At 41.4% G+C, this 20136-nt stretch overlaps 1 protein-coding gene across 2 annotated transcripts in view; it reads left to right on the plus strand.

Annotated features, from left to right (window-relative positions):
• Positions 1–3458: 3458 nt before the first annotated feature.
• FEZ2 (fasciculation and elongation protein zeta 2) overlaps positions 3459–20136 on the plus strand; it is a 43992-nt gene continuing 27314 nt past the window's right edge. For both annotated transcript variants that reach the window (XM_061155609.1, XM_061155610.1), the window contains exons 1-5: positions 3459–3737; positions 8156–8264; positions 14349–14465; positions 16869–17010; positions 18074–18342. In XM_061155609.1, coding sequence (XP_061011592.1) covers positions 3484–3737; positions 8156–8264; positions 14349–14465; positions 16869–17010; positions 18074–18342 — 891 coding nt within the window. In that variant the 5' untranslated portion in view covers positions 3459–3483. The remainder of the gene's footprint in view (positions 3738–8155; positions 8265–14348; positions 14466–16868; positions 17011–18073; positions 18343–20136) is intronic.

Below are 20136 nucleotides of genomic sequence, written 5' to 3' on the forward strand. Positions count from 1 at the left end.
GTTTGAACTGGTTCTCTGTCTGCTCTGACTGCTTTGTGAGTAAATTCTTTGTTTCCTGCCGTCTCAGAGATTTCGCTTGCTGCCCATCAGGCGAAACAAACCTGGTTCTGTAAGCCCGACTAGAGGAGAGAGCGGGCGTGAGGCAAGGAGGCCGCAACAGGGCGGAGTGCAGGCTCCTGCTGGATGTCCTGAGGCTGTGGGGCTCTGTGCGGCCCCCAAGTGCCCAGAGGGAGAGAGGTGTGTGGAAGACGTTGCTACTTTATCCTTTTACCTGGCTGTGAACATTTCACCATTTAAACGTTTCTGCTGTTACTCTTTCATGTGTAGAGTCATTATGTAAAATCTTCAGAAGCAACAAGATTCACATTTTGTTTCACACCATAGTTTCTTTCTTGTCTCATTGCTTTCCCTATTAAATAGCACAGTTTTCTCCTAGGCACATTTTTGGGAAGCACCTTTATACAGTGTGTTGAGTACCAAGAGATTACTATGTCAGTTAGTTCAGTCACTCAGTCGTATCCGCTCTTTGTGACCCCATGGACTGCAGCACGCCAGGCTTCCCTGTCCATCACCAACTCCCAGAGCTTGCTCAAACTCATGTCCATAGAGTTGCTGATGCCATCCGACCATCTCATCCTCTGTCGTCCCCTTCTCCCCCTGCCTTCAATTTTTCCCAGCATCAGAGGCTTTTCCAATGAGTCGGTTCTTTGCATCAGGTGGCCAAAGTATTGGAGTTTCAGCTTCAGCATCAGTCCTTCCAATGAGTATTCAGGGCTGATTTCCTTTAGGATGGACTGGTTGGATCTCCTTGCAGTCCAAGGGACTCTCAAGAGTCTTCTCCAACACCACAGTTCAAAAGCATCAATTCTTTGGTGCTCGGCTTTCTTTATAGTCCAACTCTTACATCTATGCATGACTACTGCGGACCTTTGCTGGTAAAGAAATGTCTCTGCTTTTTAATATGTTGTCTAGGTTGGTCATAGTTTTTCTTCCAATGAGAAAGCATCTTTTAATTTCATGGCTGCAATCACCATCTGCAGTGATTTTGGAGTCCCCCCCAAAAAAGTCTGTCACTGTTTCCATTGTTTCCCCATCTATTTGCATGAAGTGATGGGACTGGATGCCATGATCTTAGTTTTCTGAAATGTTGAGTTTTAAGCCAACTTTTTCACTCTCTTCTTTCACTTTCATCAAGAGGCTCTTTAGTTCTTTGCTTTCTGCCATAAGGGTGGTATCATATGCGTATCTGAGGTTACTGATATTTCTCCCAGCACTCTTGATTCCAGCTTGTGCTTCATCCAGCCTGGCATTTTGCATGATGTACTCTGCATATAAGTTAAATAAGCAGGGTGACAATATACTATAGATATGCTAATATAAATTAATTAAGAAAACTGATTCAAATCTTGTTTCTGCCATGGACAGAGGAGCCTGTTGGGCTATACAGTGCATGCATGGGGTTGCAAAGAGTTGGACACAACTGAGCGACTGAGCACATTTAGAGTCTGGGGTGATAGTAGGTAATTTGCATGTAATTAAAAGTAAAAAGCTTCATATGTGGAAATTTTGACTAAAATTGAGACTATTAAAGCTAACCTAGTAGCAGTTTATTTGTAAGCATATGAAAAATTTGTGTGTTACCTTTGGGTCCTAAGTAAATTTTATTTCCACTAACATATATACAGGCCACACAGGCAAATGGAGATACAGGTCAAGAAAAAAAAACCTATTTTTTTGCCTTAGTTATATACATAATTAGGAGAGTTTGAGTCAAGTCCATAGTTTCTCATAACTGAGTAGCCCAATACCTAGAGAACGACCGATTTTTACATTTAGTGCATCACTTCTGAGTAGTAGTCAGATAGATGAATGTCAGCTGAGCTAATGTTTTCTTATTAACCCCAAAGCTGTAAACTATTGAGTAATCAGTTCTAGCTCTTGGCTATGTAGAGCTCAATATCTGCTCCCTTCACGGTTTCAAAGGGAATGGGAAGGTAGTGATATTGCCTTTATCAACAGTTCCTTAGGCTGGATTCATAAAAGTATCTTGTTAAATATGAGACAAATCATTGAAATATGAGACAAAATCCACTGGAAAGGTAAATAGGAAATTTTGATATTAACATGTTTTCTTCAGGGTAGGTTTCCATGTTGTCAAGAAATGAACAGAGCATACTGGGAAAATCTTATTTTCTATTATTAACTTTGTATTTATTTTTCAGAATAGGAATTCATCTTTTATGATCCAATTATGTTCCTAAATGAAGTTATTTGATGACTACAGTCCAAAGATAGCTTCTATCAACTCCTAGGTATTTATTGTCTAAATATTCTCTATATATTCATGCTACCTTAAAATTATACCTTTTCTCCTAAATTTTTTTGTGGTAAAATATACATAGCATGAAACTACCATCTTAACCATGTTAAGTATACAGTTCAGTGGTATTAAGTACGTTTATATTCTTGAGCAACCATCGCCAGTACTCTTCCTCTTGCAAAACAAACTCAATACACATTAAACAGTAACTCTTTACTCCTAGTTATACTTTTTGGTATGAATGCTCTCCAGTTTTATCACTCTAACTACACTGTAAGCCCCTATAGGGAGCAGTTATGTATTAGTTACATAACAGACACATTTGTTACTTACTGTCAGTCCCTGTTCCAAGTGCTTTGCAAATATTAACTTGCATAATTATTCATCTTTGTATGTTGCAGAGGGTCTAGCATGTGGTTTGCATGTGGGACACATGAAATATTTGTGGAATGAATTTCGGTACCATTTAAGCATTTCCAAGTGACTGTGGCTGTTCTTCTGGTTGGAAAGTTACCTTGGGGAAATTGATCTGGGGAATAATCTGACACTGGGTGCAAGTTTAAAGAAATTATTTTAGTCATATTTAGGCCAGAAAAATTGATGCTTTTGAACTATGGTGTTGGAGAAGACTCTTGAGAGTCCCTTGGACTGCAAGGCGATCCAACCAGTCCATCCTAAAGGACATCAGCCCTGAATATTCATTGGAAGGACTGATGCTGAAGCTGAAACTCCAATACTTTGGCCACCTGATGTGAAGAACCAACTCATTGGAAAAGACCCTGATGCTGGGAAAGATTGAAGGCAGGAGGAGAAAAGGACGACAGAGGATGAGATAGTTGGATGGCATCACCGACTCGATGGACATGAGTTTGAACAAGTTCCGGGAGTTGGTGATGGACAGGGAAGCTTGGCATGCTGCAGTCCATGGGATTGCAAAGGCTATAAGAAGTGATTCAAAGCAGTTAATGTTTTCCTTTCTGCCCAGACCCGCGCTCTACTCAGAAATCTAAGACTGGGGAAAAGGGAAGACGTTCCGGCTAGAAGGCAACAGGCCAGGTGCGAGCGCCAAGAGCGGGCGGGGCGGTGCTCCGGGGGCGGGGCCCGACGGCGGGGCGGGGCCGGGGCCGGGGCCTGGGCGGGGCGCGCGACGGCACCGGGCGGCGATGGCGGCGGACGGGGACTGGCAGGATTTTTATGAGTTCCAGGAGCCGGCCCGGAGCCTCCAGGACCAAGAGAACTGTAACGCGAGCCCCGAGGCCGCAGCAGCGCCGGGCGGGGGTGGCGACGGCTTCCCAGCGCTGGCCTGCCACTTGGAGGAGAAGCTGAGCCTGTGTTTCCGCCCCTCGGGTCCGGGTGCCGAGCCCCCGAGGGCGGCTGTGCGGCCCATCACCGAGCGCAGCCTCCTGCAAGGGGACGAGTGAGTGCGGGCCCAGGCCGGGAGCGGGCGGGAGCCTCCCCTGCGCCTCGTCCAGCCCCTCTCGCCCTGCCCACTGGCCCGGGGTCAGCAGCCTCGGCGGGACTCCGACCGCAGGCTCCTCCCCGCTCTCTCCTTCCGCCTCCAACTCTGGAGTCCCGCCCCTCCTAGTTCTCCCACCTCCTTCCTTGAGGCTTTCGGCCTCTGAGCGCCTGGGAATTTAAATCTCGTGTTCTCCTGCCCCTCTACGAGCCCTTACGCCTCCTCCTGCTTCCTGGAAGCCAACTTCTGGTTTAGAGAGGAGTCTTCTTGTACTGAGCCTCATAGTTGCAGATAGTACTTCCTCGGGCACATGTGTAGTCATTCATTCGCTCAACTAGAATTTATTAAGCGCCTCCTACGTGCTGCTTCGCACTGGGAATACCAAGGTGACTGGACATTGCCGCTGTCAAGCAGAGCGCAGCCCAGGGTGGAAGCTAGGTTTGTAAGCAAACATTTTATGGATGTTACAAACGCACTGATACATGTGCAAAATACAGGAGATTTTGTGCATGTGTGTGTGAAGAAAGACTTCATAGAGAAAACTGGATCCTGATGGACGAGTGGGAGTTTGCCTGGCAGATGAAGAAAGGTTACTAGTATTCTAGCTCAGGGATACAGTGCATGCAAAGGTACTGACGTTGAAGCAGCCTTTATGCCACAGGAGATTATTGGCTTCATTTGAGAGCTCAGGTTGAGTGCGAGTCCCCACAGAGGCAAAAAGGAAAAGATCTGGTTATTAATAGGAAGGATCACCTAGTCTGGTAGGGAGATCAGTGCATAAACAGGTAATTATTGCAGGGCAATGGTCAGAAATTTACCGGGATTTATGAGAACTAGGAGAATGGAGGGTTATTTAACCTCCCAGAACCCCAGTTATAATTTAGTTAAATAAGGGTTGTTATGCACCATAGTTTTCTCCAAAAGATACTGAAAGGAATGAGAGTGAGGGATTTGACAATATTGTAATGTAGGGGGAGAGGAGCTCTGGAGAGCCTGAGAGTAAAATTACAGAGTAAACACTGAGGTTGTGGGTAGGGATGGATTTTCAGAGCATTGATGGGATGGATAGAATAGAGGTTAGGGAAGAATGCTTCGGCTGAAGCTCCAATACTTTGGCCACCTGATGCGAAGAGCCGACTCACTGGAAAAGACCCTGATGCTGGAAAAGATTGAAGGCAGGAGGAAAAGGGATGAGATAGTTGGATGGCATCACAGATTCAAGGGACATGAGTTTGAGGAAACTCTGGGAGATGGTGAAGGACAGGAAAGCCTGGTGTGCTGCAAACCATGGGCTCACAAAGAGTCAGACTGAGCGATTGAGCAACAACAAAGAATGCTTGAGAAGAAGGCTACATGGGCAAAGGAAGGGGCTTGTCATTTGATGGTTTTCTTTCATCTGTGAATCAGAAGATTTATCAGGAGGAGGGAGCTGGGAATGGAAACTAGTGGCTTAGCTAGCAGTGGTTCAGGGCCAGCTCTGTTTAGAGATCATGTCTTTTCATTGGTCCCTCTGTACAGTGTTCTGCCCCAGCATAGAAGGAAGAGTTTATGATTGGATATTATATACACAGATACGCAAGCTTCCCAGGTGCCTCACAGTGGTGAAGAATCCCCTGCCAGCGCAAGAGACACAGGTTTGATCCCTGTGTTGGGAAGATCCCCTGGAGTAGGAAATGGCAACCCATTCCAATATTCTTGCCTGAAGAATCCCATGGACAGAGGAGCCTGGTGGGCTACTCTCCATAGGATCACAAAGAGTTGGACACGACTGAGTCTGCAGTCAGTGGCAAAAGACATTTTAAGCAGTCTGTTCCCAAAGAGAAGATAGTGTTATGCATAGATTTATATACTCAGAATCACTAGACTCAGGACGTACTCTGGATTTTAAAATCATTTATTATATATTTGGGTTTATCAAGAGTAGCTTATCAAAACGAATTAGTGGTTTGTACACAGATAAGATTCCCTATTTTTCATTCACCTGTACTGTCTGAAAAGGAGTGTATTTTAGCCTTTGCTTAAATCTTAGGTTGATACAAAACTTTTATTACTCTTGATAATGACTTCGTAGATATTACATTGGTGGTACTGCATGTTGCTTGATTTGGGAATGCATAAGAAATCAATCTTTTCTAAGCAGGAGTTGCCTACCACTCTCATGGTCCCGGTTCTGTTGCATAAACATGCTCTCCATTGCTTGATAGAGTTCATTCCTGTTCCTTTCACTAGAGAGAGTTGAGAATTCTTTCACTCAGATAGGGCCCTGCCTTAGAGCACTTTATTCTTTTCTGAGTCCCAGTTTTAGTTTTGGTTACATACAGATTGTGCTTATTGGCTAAAGTTTTACTTTAGAAGGGTCTAGTGAGGGACTGAATGTCAGTGAGACTTTGACCTCCCTTGGAAAAGAGCCGCCCTGCTAGTTGTTTATGACTGGCTGTAATGCTTTATGATAAGGATGAAGGCAGTTTCTGTCTTGATTGGAGTATTCTAGAAATCTTTCAGTTAATCCGGTCTTGTGTCCTTTCAACCACAAATGTTCTGGCCTTGGTGAAGATAGAGGACTGTGACTTGTCCTTCATTTTCTTGGGAGATCAAATTCACCCACAGTCAATGATTCTACATGAAATCTTCCGCCCCACTTGTCCTTTTATTATGGCCTCAATTAAGAAGGAAAAAACAGCGGACAAAACAAACCTCAAAAACTCTGGACCGTCTTCACCTACTAGAATATTCTCGTGGTTCCTGACCAGGGTTAGGTGTATGGTCAGCCATTTAGTATTTGAAAATTTTCTACCCAGGACGAGGTGGGCCAGCAAGTTTAGCAACCCACAGTGTTTCCAATTTGAGTATATTGGCATTAGAGGAAATGAGCATTCCAGCAGAGAGGAGGATAGGAATGAACCATGCATATGAGAGATTTGCTGGGTAAATGAGCCAGTTTTCTTGAGATTTTTGTGTTCACATATTCATGGAGGCTAATATGCATTCAACAGCCAAATGTCATTTGGGGATTTTCTGTTTTTGGCAGTTGTGGTCCCATTGCTTCTCTTTAGCACCAAATTCCAGTTCATTAAATCAGTGTGTTGTTTCTCTGTTTTGAAGCTTGCATTCTTATTTTTATAATCCCAGTGGTCTTATTTTTGTATCCTAGTATCTTACACACTTAGAAAAAAACCCACCCAATTTTTTAGTGGCTTATTCACAATTAGATACTTGTTAAAAATGTTACCTTTTTTTTTATGACTTGTATGTGTGTATCTCTGCCCATTAAATAGCTTATTTGTGTAATGTTTAACTTTACTTACACTAATTAAATTTAATTTCATTTATATTTCTGAATTCTTTTTTTTCATATAATGCCTTTTAAAAAAATGCCGGTTATTACTTTAGGACTGAAACTGAACTTTGGTCATGAAATTGGTTTGCAGTCCTTATTTTGGTGTGGTTTGGAACTTTCATCAATGTAACTCATTTGAATGAATGCTTCGAGTAATAGCACTGGAAGAAATGTCAGCCATCCTAATCCAAGCTTGTTTTAAAAAGAGCAGCCAATACCTGCAGAAGTTAAAGTACATGGTCAGAGACTGATTGAGGATGAATGGAGATAAGAGTCTATTTTCTGAATTTAGTCAAGTGCTCTTTCCATTTTACTCTGTTGCCTCCCCCAAATTCTGTTTGTTAACAAGGAAGAGTAATTGCATTGGGTATAATCTGTGTATTTTATTGTGAACTCCCTTTCTTTCCCTTTTCATCTTATCTTAGTCTTACACTATAAATTAGATATTAAGCCCTAGTCTCATTTTGAGGCTGAATTCCTTCTGGAAATTCTTTCTCATTGGTTAAAGAGAGATTATTCACTCTGTGGAATAGTCTATATGTTTGGAAGTTACGAAAGAAAAATATTTATAAAGCACTGTGTATTTACTACCTCTTTTGGCTTGGGAAACACGACTTAACTTTCCTGTGCTTTCATTTCCTAATCTGTAAAATGGGGATAATAATGGTTCTTCATGGTACTCCTTTTAAGAACTGAATGAGCTAATGTAAGTAAACTGCTTAGAATGTGTGTAAACGGTTTAGGTCGTACCTGTCACACCATACAGTGAAAATGTTAGCCGTTGACTTTGTGAGTTTTCTGTTCCATGTTGTCTTCCCTCAGGACTTGTCAGCCCGATGGTTGGGTTTTCCTTTAGTCTTATTCAGGAGGCTCTGGTTTGTTGTTGCTTTTCTGAGAAACAGTAGACCTCCTGTTTTTTTGTTTTTTTTTGCTGTGATATTTTTTGTTCTCTCTTTCACTGTAGTACTAGATACCTGTTTAATAATGATAGACAGAATGTTAACTTTCATTGATTGTAGTTTTTTTTTTTTTTTTTTTTAAGGATTTGGAATGCCCTGACAGATAATTACGGAAATGTAATGCCTGTAGACTGGAAGTCATCTCATACTAGGACGTTGCATTTGCTTACTCTGAATCTCTCAGAAAAAGGGGTAAGTTAGGATTTGCACCAATAGCTTCTGAATAACTGATTCTGATAATGGAACTAAAAAGTAGTGTTTCTATCTAACCGCAATTCATTGAGTTGCTTCTTATTTCCAAGCTTATGGCAAGTGAAGTGGTCTTCTTTTGCCATCTTGGTTTTTGCTACTGTCCACTTGCTAACATTTCCCTCCAGTTCTTCCCTAGCACACCCTCAGCTTTTTATGTTTAGCTAAAATTTTATCACCTGTGTATGAACAGCAATGATCAGCACTTTTTTTCCCTAGCTTAAATAACATAGCTTTGATACGTTGTGAATACTCAGTAAGAACCTTAGGCTTAATATATGGAGGCTCCTAGAGTGTCTACAGAGAGTTAACTTTCTGATGAATTTAATGCTGGATGTAACATGTTTGAGTATCGGAGAACCTTTAAAAGACAATTCAAGTCTTGGTGTTTTGATGTGTTCTTGGCTAACTGTTGGAGGCTGCTATGTATGTCTTGGAATTGTAAAGTGAAGACACCTTGAGTAAGGAGTGTGAGCACAGCTGGAAGGACAGCAAAGGAGACAGAAAAGGGAAGAGAACTGCTTTAAGTGGAAAATCACAGTGTGGTTTAACGCTGATGAGAAAGGAGGCCAAATGGAAGTTTCAGGGCCGGACTATTTAAATTCTTCATCATGCCAGGTCTTTTGGCATGCTCCTTATTTCATTAAGTGTATTTGTGTAATTTCTGGGAGTATAATGCAGTAGGACTGTATTTTAAATAGCACTGTTAATGTTTTCTGAAACGATTTTCTTAAAAGTGTGACTCAGAAAAGCTTGCTGCCTACTATTTCTAGTAAAATATAGGATTCTGACTATATTTCTTTGTATTCTAGTACATACAGGATTTATTTGTTCCAGTTATTAATCTCCTTAAGCTGTTTTGCAGGCTGACCTGACATACATTTAGGGGCAGGAATAAAGCAAAATATCTTATCCTCTGTCTTCTGTTTATTTGGATCTTAGCTATCATTCTGGGCTTAGTTCAAGTTTCCTTTCCTCTCTGAAGCTGCCTATTACTGTTTTAGCTTTTGCTGATCTCATGGAATTATATAATTTTAAAGTTGGAAGGGACTTTAAAGGACACTTAATCCAACCTCTCACTTGGGGGGGATTCCCCATTTACAGCGTCTCTGACAGATGGTCATTCAGCCACATACTAAATCCCAGCAAGGAAGGAAAATGCACTCTTCTCTGTGGGAATCGTCACACTTGTCGGGGTGTGAAAATCGTAAAGGACTTACATGTCCCGCAGAGCTTGACCCCCAAGTCTCCTGGGTGCTGGTTCTCACAGCACTTGATCTGTGTCTTAAATCATCATTGGTGTCTCTTAATAATTATGTTTGTGAATCTGTCATTAGATTGTAACTTCCTGGTAGATATCTTTGTATGTGTCTTCTCAGTAACTATCACGGTGCCTGGCACATAGTGAGAACTAAGACAAGTGTTTGTTGAGTGAACAAATGAATAATCTCATCAGTAAGACTATAGGATCAGAGACCATGGTGGAAAGTTTTTAAAACTGTTTTTTATGTTACTACATAGTTCTGTATCCACAATAGCCAGCCGGTGAGTACTTTTTTGTTTGACATGATAAAAATGGTAGAGGAGATCTTTTCATAGTTTCAAAGAGAAGTACTTTATTCACATGAACAGGACATCTAATCCAGTTCTACTGAATATTTTTCTTTGGTTACCTCTTGGGATGTCACTCCCTTTATCTGCCTTTTGACTGTTTTCGATGCCAGAGCAATGGCATAACCAAAGATAGTGATTAGTAGTGACCTGGAATTTAGTACTCATGCTCATTGTAAAAGCTCACCTGGAGAACCCAGTAGGTTAAAATGGACAAATGATTGTCTCACATCTGAGTATCTTTTTTTAAAATTAATTTTATTTGTTTTTGTCTGCACTGGGTCTTTGTTTCTGACAGCGGGCTTTCTCTAGTTGCAGCAAGTGGGGACTGTTTTCTAGTTGCAGCTCGAGGACTTCTCATTGCGGTGGCTTTTCTTGTTGCGGAACACAGGCCCTAGGGCCCTTGGGCTTAGTTGCCCCATGGCGTGTCGCATCTTCCAAGACCAAGGATTGAACCTGTGTCTTCTGCGTTGGCAGTCAGATTCTTAACCATTGGGCCACCAGGGAAGTCTTAACATCTGTCTATCTTCACATGATTACGCAGGTGATGAATACAACTAAGATGAGATGTCTAGTTCTTGGGAATGAGTAGCACATGTTAATTTCCTGAAGAACAAATGCACAGCAAGGAATATGCAGGAAGGAACCATGTTATTCTATTAGGTAGCATATAATTAATTTTTTTAACCTGGGAAGTTGCCAACTGTGTCCCCTATTATTTCCATAACTGAATTATGCAAAATTTATCTTTTGAAACCATTTTTTAGATTATTTCAACTGTAAAACAGGGTTTGTATGAAATTTTTTTTGACAAAGGGGAAGAGATTTATTTTGCATTAGGATGAGACAAACAAGAAACTAAGCTCCCTAGATTTCAGTTTTTAATTTTTTTTTTTAAATTGATGTTCAAGATGGGACACTTCTAAATGTGATAGGTCTTTTCTAGAGGAAGGCAACTGGTACGTTCCAAATTCTTATAGGGGCACATTTTTTCCATTTGAGGCAGCTTCTGTTCCGTACAGGAAAACAGAACCACGGCTCTGTATCTAAACCTGGCACAGAAAGGAGTGATGGGAATGCTTGGCAAAGACAAGGCACATTGATGCCTAATGGGAGCGTGAAGAATGATACCCATGACAGCCAAGGTTAGTTTTCAAAGCCCGAAAGGGATTCCAGCCCTTAGCATATGCCATCTCTGTGGGGAATGGGCTTGGCTCCCTCTCTGGAAAGATGGTCTGGGATTATTATTTCTGTTGTCATGGAAATTTATTCTAATGGCTTATTGGTATCACTCGTTTTTTGGCAGTAGCTGCAAACCTGTTCTAAATCCAGTGCCATTCTTGATCATGCTTAAGTGATAGGATGCTTCTGAATTGTTTTGCCTTAGGAACATCTCCTGAGCCATATTCTTCCTCCTACCATGCGTGTTTCTTTAGAAACCGGGACTTTATTGAATGCATCTTTGTATATTCAAGAGTAGAAATAGAAGATAATAAATGTGTTCCTTAGGAGTAATTTTAAAACTTTCACTTGTCTATTAAGGGGAAAAAAATAAGACAGAACTGCGGTCCTCAAGTTACAGCACAGAACTGTAATTTGAGGGGAGGAGAGTGCTGAAGTTTTAGGGTCAGTGAGTGTAATTCTTAGGGTTACTCTACGTCATCATCCATCCTTACGTGGCCCGTTTCGTCTCTGCTTCTACAGTCTTGAAATTAAACATCCTTTCTCATCAAGAGCCAGATCTCTTGACCTTTCTCCTTTCTTATTAACAGGATAACTTAGTTTAAAAAAGTAAACTAAAGCTACAGAACTTAACATGAAAAAGCAGTCTCTCCCCTACTTACCTTATCATCCTTGATTTCCACTTACCTATAGCAACCACTTTCAGCTACTTCAACTGTTTCTTCTAGCAGATAACATTCTCCTGTCATTTTACTTAATTTTATTCTTCAACTTTAGACTTTATTCATTGACTTTCAACCCAGAGGATGAGGGTTTAGCAGTCTCAGAGTCATCCCTCTCTCCAACCATAACCCTCACAAAAACTTTGGTTTTCCCTCATTGTCCCAATATAATTATGTCAGACTATTTTGTTGCAGCTTCATCATTTGTATTGACTATTTAAATGTTCACATTTAAACATTTAAGTACGTTTTATGATGGCGTTTACTCTTGTAATTTTTTTCCTTCGGGTCATAATAATTGCCTTTTTGTGGTTAATTTAGGTTATCATCAACTCATTAATTCAACCTCAGTAGAGCCATAAAGCTCACTTTAGTAAATGAAACACACTGGGCAACCTGTCAGTCTCTCTTTTCTTTCCCCTGTGTTTTTCTTGATTCCTTCTGCAGTAACAATTCTAATCTGAACTGGTTACTGTCTAGTTTAGCTCTGTAGCCATCATTCTGGGATCTTTACTTCACTGTTGTTACAAGAATCCCCTCCACCTCTTTCTTGGGTTAGATCCAGTGTCTGCTTCCTTTTTGGTTTTCCTCCTGGTTTTAATGGAGCATATTCTGGAGTAGCTTTCTGAGAAGGGTTACATGAGAGGTAAATTCCCTGAGAACGTCCCAGCCTGATGGTTCGGTGAGAAATCCGACGAGGAGGTGTGTCCTCACTGCGGTGCAGCGCGGCCTCGCTGCATGTGGTGGTAGATAGGGCGCGAGGGCTGCTGTGGCTCCTCCCCCGGCCTGATGTTGTCAGAGGCCGCGCACTGGGGTTTTTTTCCCTGGAATTTCTCACCAGCAGGTTTTTTTTTTTAACTCTGTGGTGTGTGTTTTCCATTAAATGTGAGACCTGTGAGAAACTACCAAGGTAGTAGGGACCTACATCCATCCAATTGTGTCTTCAATTTTATATATATATACAGTATATATATATATACACACATATATACAATTATATATATATGCATATGTATATACTTATGTGTATATATATATGTAAATGATATTCCCAAGTAAAATACTATCTTTTTAAATCATATGCTGTCTGTTAGAAATACATGATCATGGACTTCCCTGGCGGTCCAATGGTTAAGAATCTGCCTGCCAATGCAATGGCCACAGGTTTGATCCCTGGTCTGGGAAGATTCCACATGCTGTGGACCAGCTGAGCCCATTCTCCGCAACTATGGTAACCCTCTCTCTAGAGCTTGTGCTCTGTAACAAGAGAAGCCACAGCCTTGAGAAGCCCACACACCGCAACTAGAGAGCAGTCCCTGCTCGCTGCACCTGGAGAAAGCCTGTGTGCAGCCATGAAGACCCAGGGTAGCCGAAAGTAAATAATAATAAAAAATACACAGTTGCTTCTTACGTAATTCCTTGCCCATCTCTTCTCTGAGAACTCAGTTTTCACTCTGTCTGACGAATAGAGTTCTAATTTCAGTTTTATTCATCGTCTGGATGGTCATGTCATGATGGATAGAGGATAGCTAGATGATCGCTTGTCCATTTTAAGCTGCTGGGTTTTCCACGTTAGGCCTTTACAGTTAGTGAACTCGAGGCCATTATTATAGGAACTGTTGATGTTGGCACGGGCAGGTTAGAGGACACCATATGAGCTAGACAGGTGAGACACCCTGGGGATGCCAACAGCAAGCAGCTCTTTAGCATGAGTCTTAGGCATGAAGAGAGGTCAGGAGGGGAACAAGCTACCAGGACCTGTGGAGAGAAGCCATGCAGGCGAGGTCAGCTCGACAGGTGCTGCAGCCTTTGGAGTCTGGAGGGGACAGACAGCAGAATATATGCCCAGACTTCTCCCCCCACCCTTGCCCCACCTTCTAGCTCCTGCTAGTATCTGCTAGTGTGTTAGGCCACTAGGAAATCGAAAGTCAAGGGTACCCTTTGATGTAGTCCATAGAGGTCAGTGTTCTACTGAAAGGGCTAAGTATGACCCTTGTAGACAGTTCCCTTCTGCCAAGAATTTGATTGCTTGTCTTTCACTGTATTAGAAGTTAGTCTGCAAGTAACAAACTTTTGTTTTCTGTGGAATTTTGACATATACCAATCTTCCTATTAGATCATTAATTAAATAACATTTGCTACTAACCCTGTCTGTCCCCCCCACCCCCGTTTGCTGTAATTCTCTACAAATTGCTGTAGAATACCAGATATTTTCATACTTACTGGACCCTCTTCCCTGTGAAATAAACAACAAAGTATATGTCCGTTAGGGCAAAAGGGAATGTATGCAGCCCCCTAGCAGTTTCATGTTTGTTCTGCATTCCTCTCCTTTCTGTCTGAGGTGGCTGCGCAATGTACCTCACATACTGCCTGGTACAGAGTAACTGTAACGAGGTCTGCCTTTTGAACCTCTCAGCAGATGCTTCCCTTGGCAGCCCTCTGGACCCAGACACTTTGACTTTGTTGTGATCAGAAGGCCCTGCTTTTAACAGTGGGTCGTTTTTGTCTTTAGATGAGTGACAGCTTGCTCTTTGATACCTCAGATGATGAGGAGCTGAGAGAACAGCTGGATATGCATTCAATCATCGTCTCCTGCGTCAGCGACGAGCCCCTCTTCACTGCAGACCAGGTACAAAGGAGAGTCCCCCCCATCAAGGAAAGGGAACCTCGGCTGCAAAACCATTTCTTAGTGTGGCCATTAAGTGACAGGTTGTTGAAACTGACTTATTTTCCCTATGTTTTCTGGTAATATAGGCTTAACAGCTTCTGAGGAAAGAAGAAAGTATATGTAATCTGAAGCAGAAGGATTATGTTAGTTGGGAACGTCTTTCAATATATGCAGTTTTCCAAGATAAGCTTTGTTAAAACAGTATAGCAGGTTACTTTAAAAGAAGGCTGTTGCTTCCACTGGAATCAGAAAAAATACTATAATTTTTCCTCTTTCGTTAGATTTGAGCAGACATGGGAAAACTACATCTGTGCAGAAATTACCTAGTTTCTCTAAAACCTATGGAGAAGTCATTAGCACTTACTAGAAGTCCTTATTGTATACCCAGGAAAGAAGTGAGCATTATTCCTGTGGAATGCTCTAATAATGTCAACCCTGTATTCATTTAAAACCTGTTGAATCAGCTTTCTCATTTTCTGAATACTCCTCCCACTTCTGCTGTATTGTCAAACTGTGGTGTAAGAACTTCTTCCTGAAATCATGTTCCACGCCTACTGAAACTGTGAGTTCTGTATTTTTAGGTTGGAAAGATGAGGTCAGTAAAGAGATGTATGATGACAAGATTGGGAGGGGTACATTAAACATGTGTCATCTTGACGCTCCTTCATCATATTTGTGGTTGGATCATCCTAGGCTTGAAGGGAGTGTGGTGCCTAAAAAGCAGGATGGTAAGTCAGACGACTGAGTGCAGGAAGACCTTGATACTCTGGGGAGAGGTGTGACCCTGAGAGTTCATCGCCTGCTCGGTTCTGTGCCTGAAAACCAAGCTGTCCCTGCTTTTGACTGACAGAAACAGATTCTTTGGCTCTTTCAAAAGGTGTCTTGTTTTTGTGTTTATTTTTTTTGTGTTGGTTTTTTTTGTTTTTGTGTTTAGAAATGCCTGTTTTGGAAACTCTTCTTACTAAATTAGTGTAATCCCCACTCCTTCAGGTTTGCTTCTATTTTTCCATGGTGCTGAAAGGGTTAAACTTGCTTCATATTGTACTTTTTCCCTAATAGTGTTTTTTAAAAACTCTTAAGTCTATTTTTTTTAAAGTTATTTTTATTGAAGTCTAGTTGATTTACAGTATTGTGCTAGTTTCAGATATACAGCAGAGTGATTTGTTTATGCATAATGTATGTATATATCTTTATTGTTTAGATTTCTTATAACTTATCATAGTGTATATATATATTGAATATAGTTCCCCGTGCTATACAGTGAATCTTTATCTTGTTTATATATATGATAGTGTGCATCTGTTAATTCCATACTATTAATTTATCCTACCTCCCCTTCCTCCTGGTAACCATAAGTTTGCTTTTTTTTGTTTTTTTTTTTTTTATGGCAAACTTTTTTTTTTGGCCACGTGGCATGTAGGATCTTAGCTCCTTCACCAGGGATTGAACCCTTGCCCCTTGCAGTGGAAGCATGGAGTTCTAACCACTAGGCCATCAGAGAAGTCCCTAAATATCCCTTTATCTTCCCTTGAATTAAATATATGAAATTCTTTTTCTGTTGCTAAAGGAAAACTTTCCTGCCAAAGCCAGAGTTTCTTGCTTTATGTGTAAAGGTTTTTACATTGTTGCATTTCATAAATTTTATGTCAGTTTTATTAAATAGCTTTAGATTGAGTAGTTGGATGTGGCATACGGTAAATTCTCTGTCACTTGGCTTTCTTTTCACTATAACTGTGATCCAGTTCTGGCATGTCTCAAGTAGATTATGCGTGTGTGTGTGTGTTTAATATTTCCTTACCCGTGGCTGCTCTGGGTCTTCGTTGCTGTGCTGACCTTCTCTAGCTGTGGCGAGTGGGGGTTACTCCCGGGCTGTGGCACTCGGGCTGCTCGTTGTACTGACTTCTCTTGCTGAGGATCACAGACTCTGGAGTTCAGGCTCAGAAGTGGTGGTGTATGGGCTCGGTGGCCCTTCATCATGTGGGATCTTCCCAGACCAGGGATTGAACACATGTCCTTTGCATTGGCAGGTGGATTCTTAACCACAGAACCACCAGGGAGGTCCTATGCACGTATTTTTAGCAGCACCTCTCAAGAGATTACAAGATCTGATAGGGCCAACTCATGTGGGCTGAGTGTCTTCAATCATGTGCTGTTTACTTTTGTGTTTAGTATATTGTAATTTTTTTTATAAACCTCGTGTACTCTTACAAACCTTTGATTATTCAGAACACTGACTCCTGCACACTGCTGGTTAATATGGAATTGGGGGGCTTCTACTCTGGTTGCTGCAGACGAGCACTGTGTTACAGATGGACCGTTTTACCTGTGTGTATTTGACTAACAATGGTTTGTATATTTTGGAAGGTGATTGAAGAAATTGAAGAAATGATGCAGGAGTCACCAGACCCAGAAGATGATGAAACGCCTACCCAGTCAGATCGGCTTTCAATGCTTTCGCAGGAAATTCAAACTCTTAAGAGGTCTAGCACAAGCAGCTATGAAGAGAGTAAGAACGCTCAGCTGAGTTAGTGCTGCCTGTGCCTTCGTGTACCTCAGCCGTATAGCGGGGCCACCTTCGGGAACCTCTGGTTCTCACAGGCTGGGTCGCATACTCTTCCCCTCCTTACTCCCCCCAGTGGTACTCAGGGCATTTGTTTGTTTGCTCAGGGACAGTGTCATATTTACCTTTGAATCCTGTATTTGTCTGCTTGGGCTGCTGTAGCAAAATACCACGGGCTGGGTGGCCTAAACCACAGAAATTTGCTTCTTGCTAGTTCTGGAGGCTAGAAGTCTGAGACTGAGGTGTTAGCAGGTCTGATTTCTTCTGAGGCCTTTTCCTCTGTCCTCACGTGGACTTCCCTGTGGTGTATCTGTGTCCTCATCTCATTTTGAAGGGCAATCCGTCACATTGGATTAGGGCCCACCCTAATGGCTTAATTTTAACTTCATTATCTCTTTAAAGATGCTATCTCCAAGTATAGTCATATTCTGAGGTGCTGGGGTTAAGGCTTCAACAATGTCCTATTTCTCTAGTATTTCCTTAGAATAAAGGGAAGTGCTGAGAAAAACCTGAAAAGGGTCTTCAGGGAATCGTCTGCCCTTCATCTTTCCAATTCTCAGTAAAATTCACACACTGGGGCATGTGTGTTTAAGTGTGTATTTAGCTTAATTCTTTCAAATAGACTTTTCCTGTCTTCAGAAGTGCCCCAGAGCCCTGCTCAATGGTCTGTGATTTCTTTTCAGTACAGTGATTTCCCGTACTCACTCTCTGCTTTCGTGTTCTTTTCCTTGCACAAGCTTCTTAAGTCTTGACTGAAGTACTGTTCATGGAACTGTTGATTTTAGACGAGTAAAAAATTTTGTTACACTTCTCAGCCATTTGAGAAGCAACTTCCCCCACCTACCTCTACTCAGACCTGCCCACCAGGAGTCTGAGGAGTCTGAGACAATTACAAACAGTTTAATTGCTCAGAATATGATGTTTTTCCTCTTTGGCGAGAAACACTTTGCTGTGCTGCCTTGAAACATTTCGGTCTCAGTGTCCGCTCTGCTTTGCTTTTGGGTCACAGGGGTGAAAAGGCTGTCGGTATCTGAATTAAATGAGCTGCTGGAAGAAATTGAGACGGCCATCAAGGAGTACTCCGAAGAGCTGGTGCAGCAGCTGGCCCTGCGAGACGAACTGGAGTTTGAGAAAGAAGTGAAGAACAGCTTTATTTCTGTTCTCATCGAAGTGCAAAACAAGCAGAAAGAGCACAAAGAAACAGCCAAAAAGAAAAAGAAACTCAAGAACGGCAGCTCTCAGAACGGGAAGAATGAGAGAAGCCACATGCCCGGCACGGTAAGTGGTGGTGTGTGGGCAGCGCGACACGCTGGAAGCGGCCTCCGTGAGGCCAGCAGAGGCGGGCAGGACCCAGTGCGCAGGAGCAGGGCATGGGGGGTCCTCACCGGAGAGCTGAAGGGTCGTGTTCTAGACTACCAGTGTACTCTGCTCCTTCCAAAAGGTGTTTTCTTGTGGTGAGGGTATGGTGGTTATCTGGATAACTCAGTGCTGAAATGTGTAGGAGGAGGGAGGTAAAGAGAAGGAAGCGAGGGGGAATAAAACAGAATGTTTGAAGGAAAAGCTTTGGCAGGTGACCATTTCAGTACATGAAAATGTTAATAGGGGTTTTTTATATTTGGCTGGTGGGCAACTGAATGATACTGCTTTCTTGTTTTTGCTTAGCCCTTGTGAGTTATATGGTAAGAAATGGGGTGCTTTTAGAGGTAGTTGAACTATATGGAGCCTAAAAGCAGAGGTTGACATTTAAATCATTTTCTCCTGATTTATGAGTGAAGTTGGAATGAGAGGATGTTGCAGGCAATTCCATGACATCACCCATTTGGCCTAGTATTTGGCAGACGAGACTATTACTGACTGGTGAAAACAACTTGAGGATATTTGAATCTTTGACTTTTGGTACAAAGCTTTTTGTTTTCTGCTTTTCATTTTCCATAAGTGGTGCTGTTAATTTCACTTGATTAAACTTCATTGTAAATGTTAACTATTAAGTATTTGAGATACATTTCCTGTTGGTCTTATGAGCATTTCATTTTTCCTTGATAAGTTGAGACCTTGTATCTTGTCACGTTTATGTTTGCATGTGAAGAAGTGTTGGTTTTATTTTAAACTTGAATGGTTGGACAAAGGGATTCATTTTCTAAATGGATTGTACCTTTTAAATTCACAATAGTGATAACATGATAATGCAAATTATATCAAACTGGCTGTTACGGCTTGCAGTTATAAAAATTATGTCTTTGACTAAGTCTGATTTATTCTTTCTAAAGGATGCTTATCAGAGAAATAGATCTCATTGATCAGACTCTGATAGAATCCAGGAAAGAGCATGGCAGTTCTGGGATGTGGAACCACCAATGAGAGTTAATACAAACCAAAAAGAATCTTACTATTTAGCCCATTCATTATACTGTCTTTGGCCTATGAGTATATGCACATTTTCTTAGTTTAATGTTATTTGTACACAGAAAAGACATAGTTTATAAACAGATTTTGCAAAAGTTGCCAGATATGTGGAACAAAATATTTTTTAGAAATGGTGATATTGGTTAAAGTGTTTAGTGACTTCTAGAGACAACTCTGAAGAAAACAGCACCCACCAAACAAAAAATCCCCACCAAGACGTTCCCCAAACCAGAACGTTTGTTTGAGTATACAGCCCTGGATAAAGTTTGCTTTAAAATATTAGGAACAGTATTTTGTATCTCAAATTAAAAAATAAATTGTACCCTTTAAATTGTCCTTTTATGCAGGTGTGATTAAATAAAATGCTTAGTTAAAAAGTCATGGCATGGTTGGTAATTTCTGCTTATCTAATTTTAGGGATTGCATGTAATTCCTCCATTTATTTGTGTTAACATTTAGGTGAGGAAAATAAATGTATCCCTAGGAGTAGTTTAAATGCTTCTTTTTCTAACTCCCATTTAAAAAGGGTTTGAGTGGATTCATTGTGTGATTTTACGTGCTATTTATGTTGAGAAATGGATTTGACAAGGCAACGTTTAGGTCTTATTTGAACCTTTATTAGCCTTGAAATAGATTCACAGGAACAGTAATTCCTGCCCTCCCCCCCCC

This window comes from Dama dama, chromosome 11, assembly GCF_033118175.1.
Source record: "Dama dama isolate Ldn47 chromosome 11, ASM3311817v1, whole genome shotgun sequence".
In the NCBI taxonomy this organism is placed as follows: Eukaryota; Metazoa; Chordata; class Mammalia; order Artiodactyla; family Cervidae; genus Dama; species Dama dama.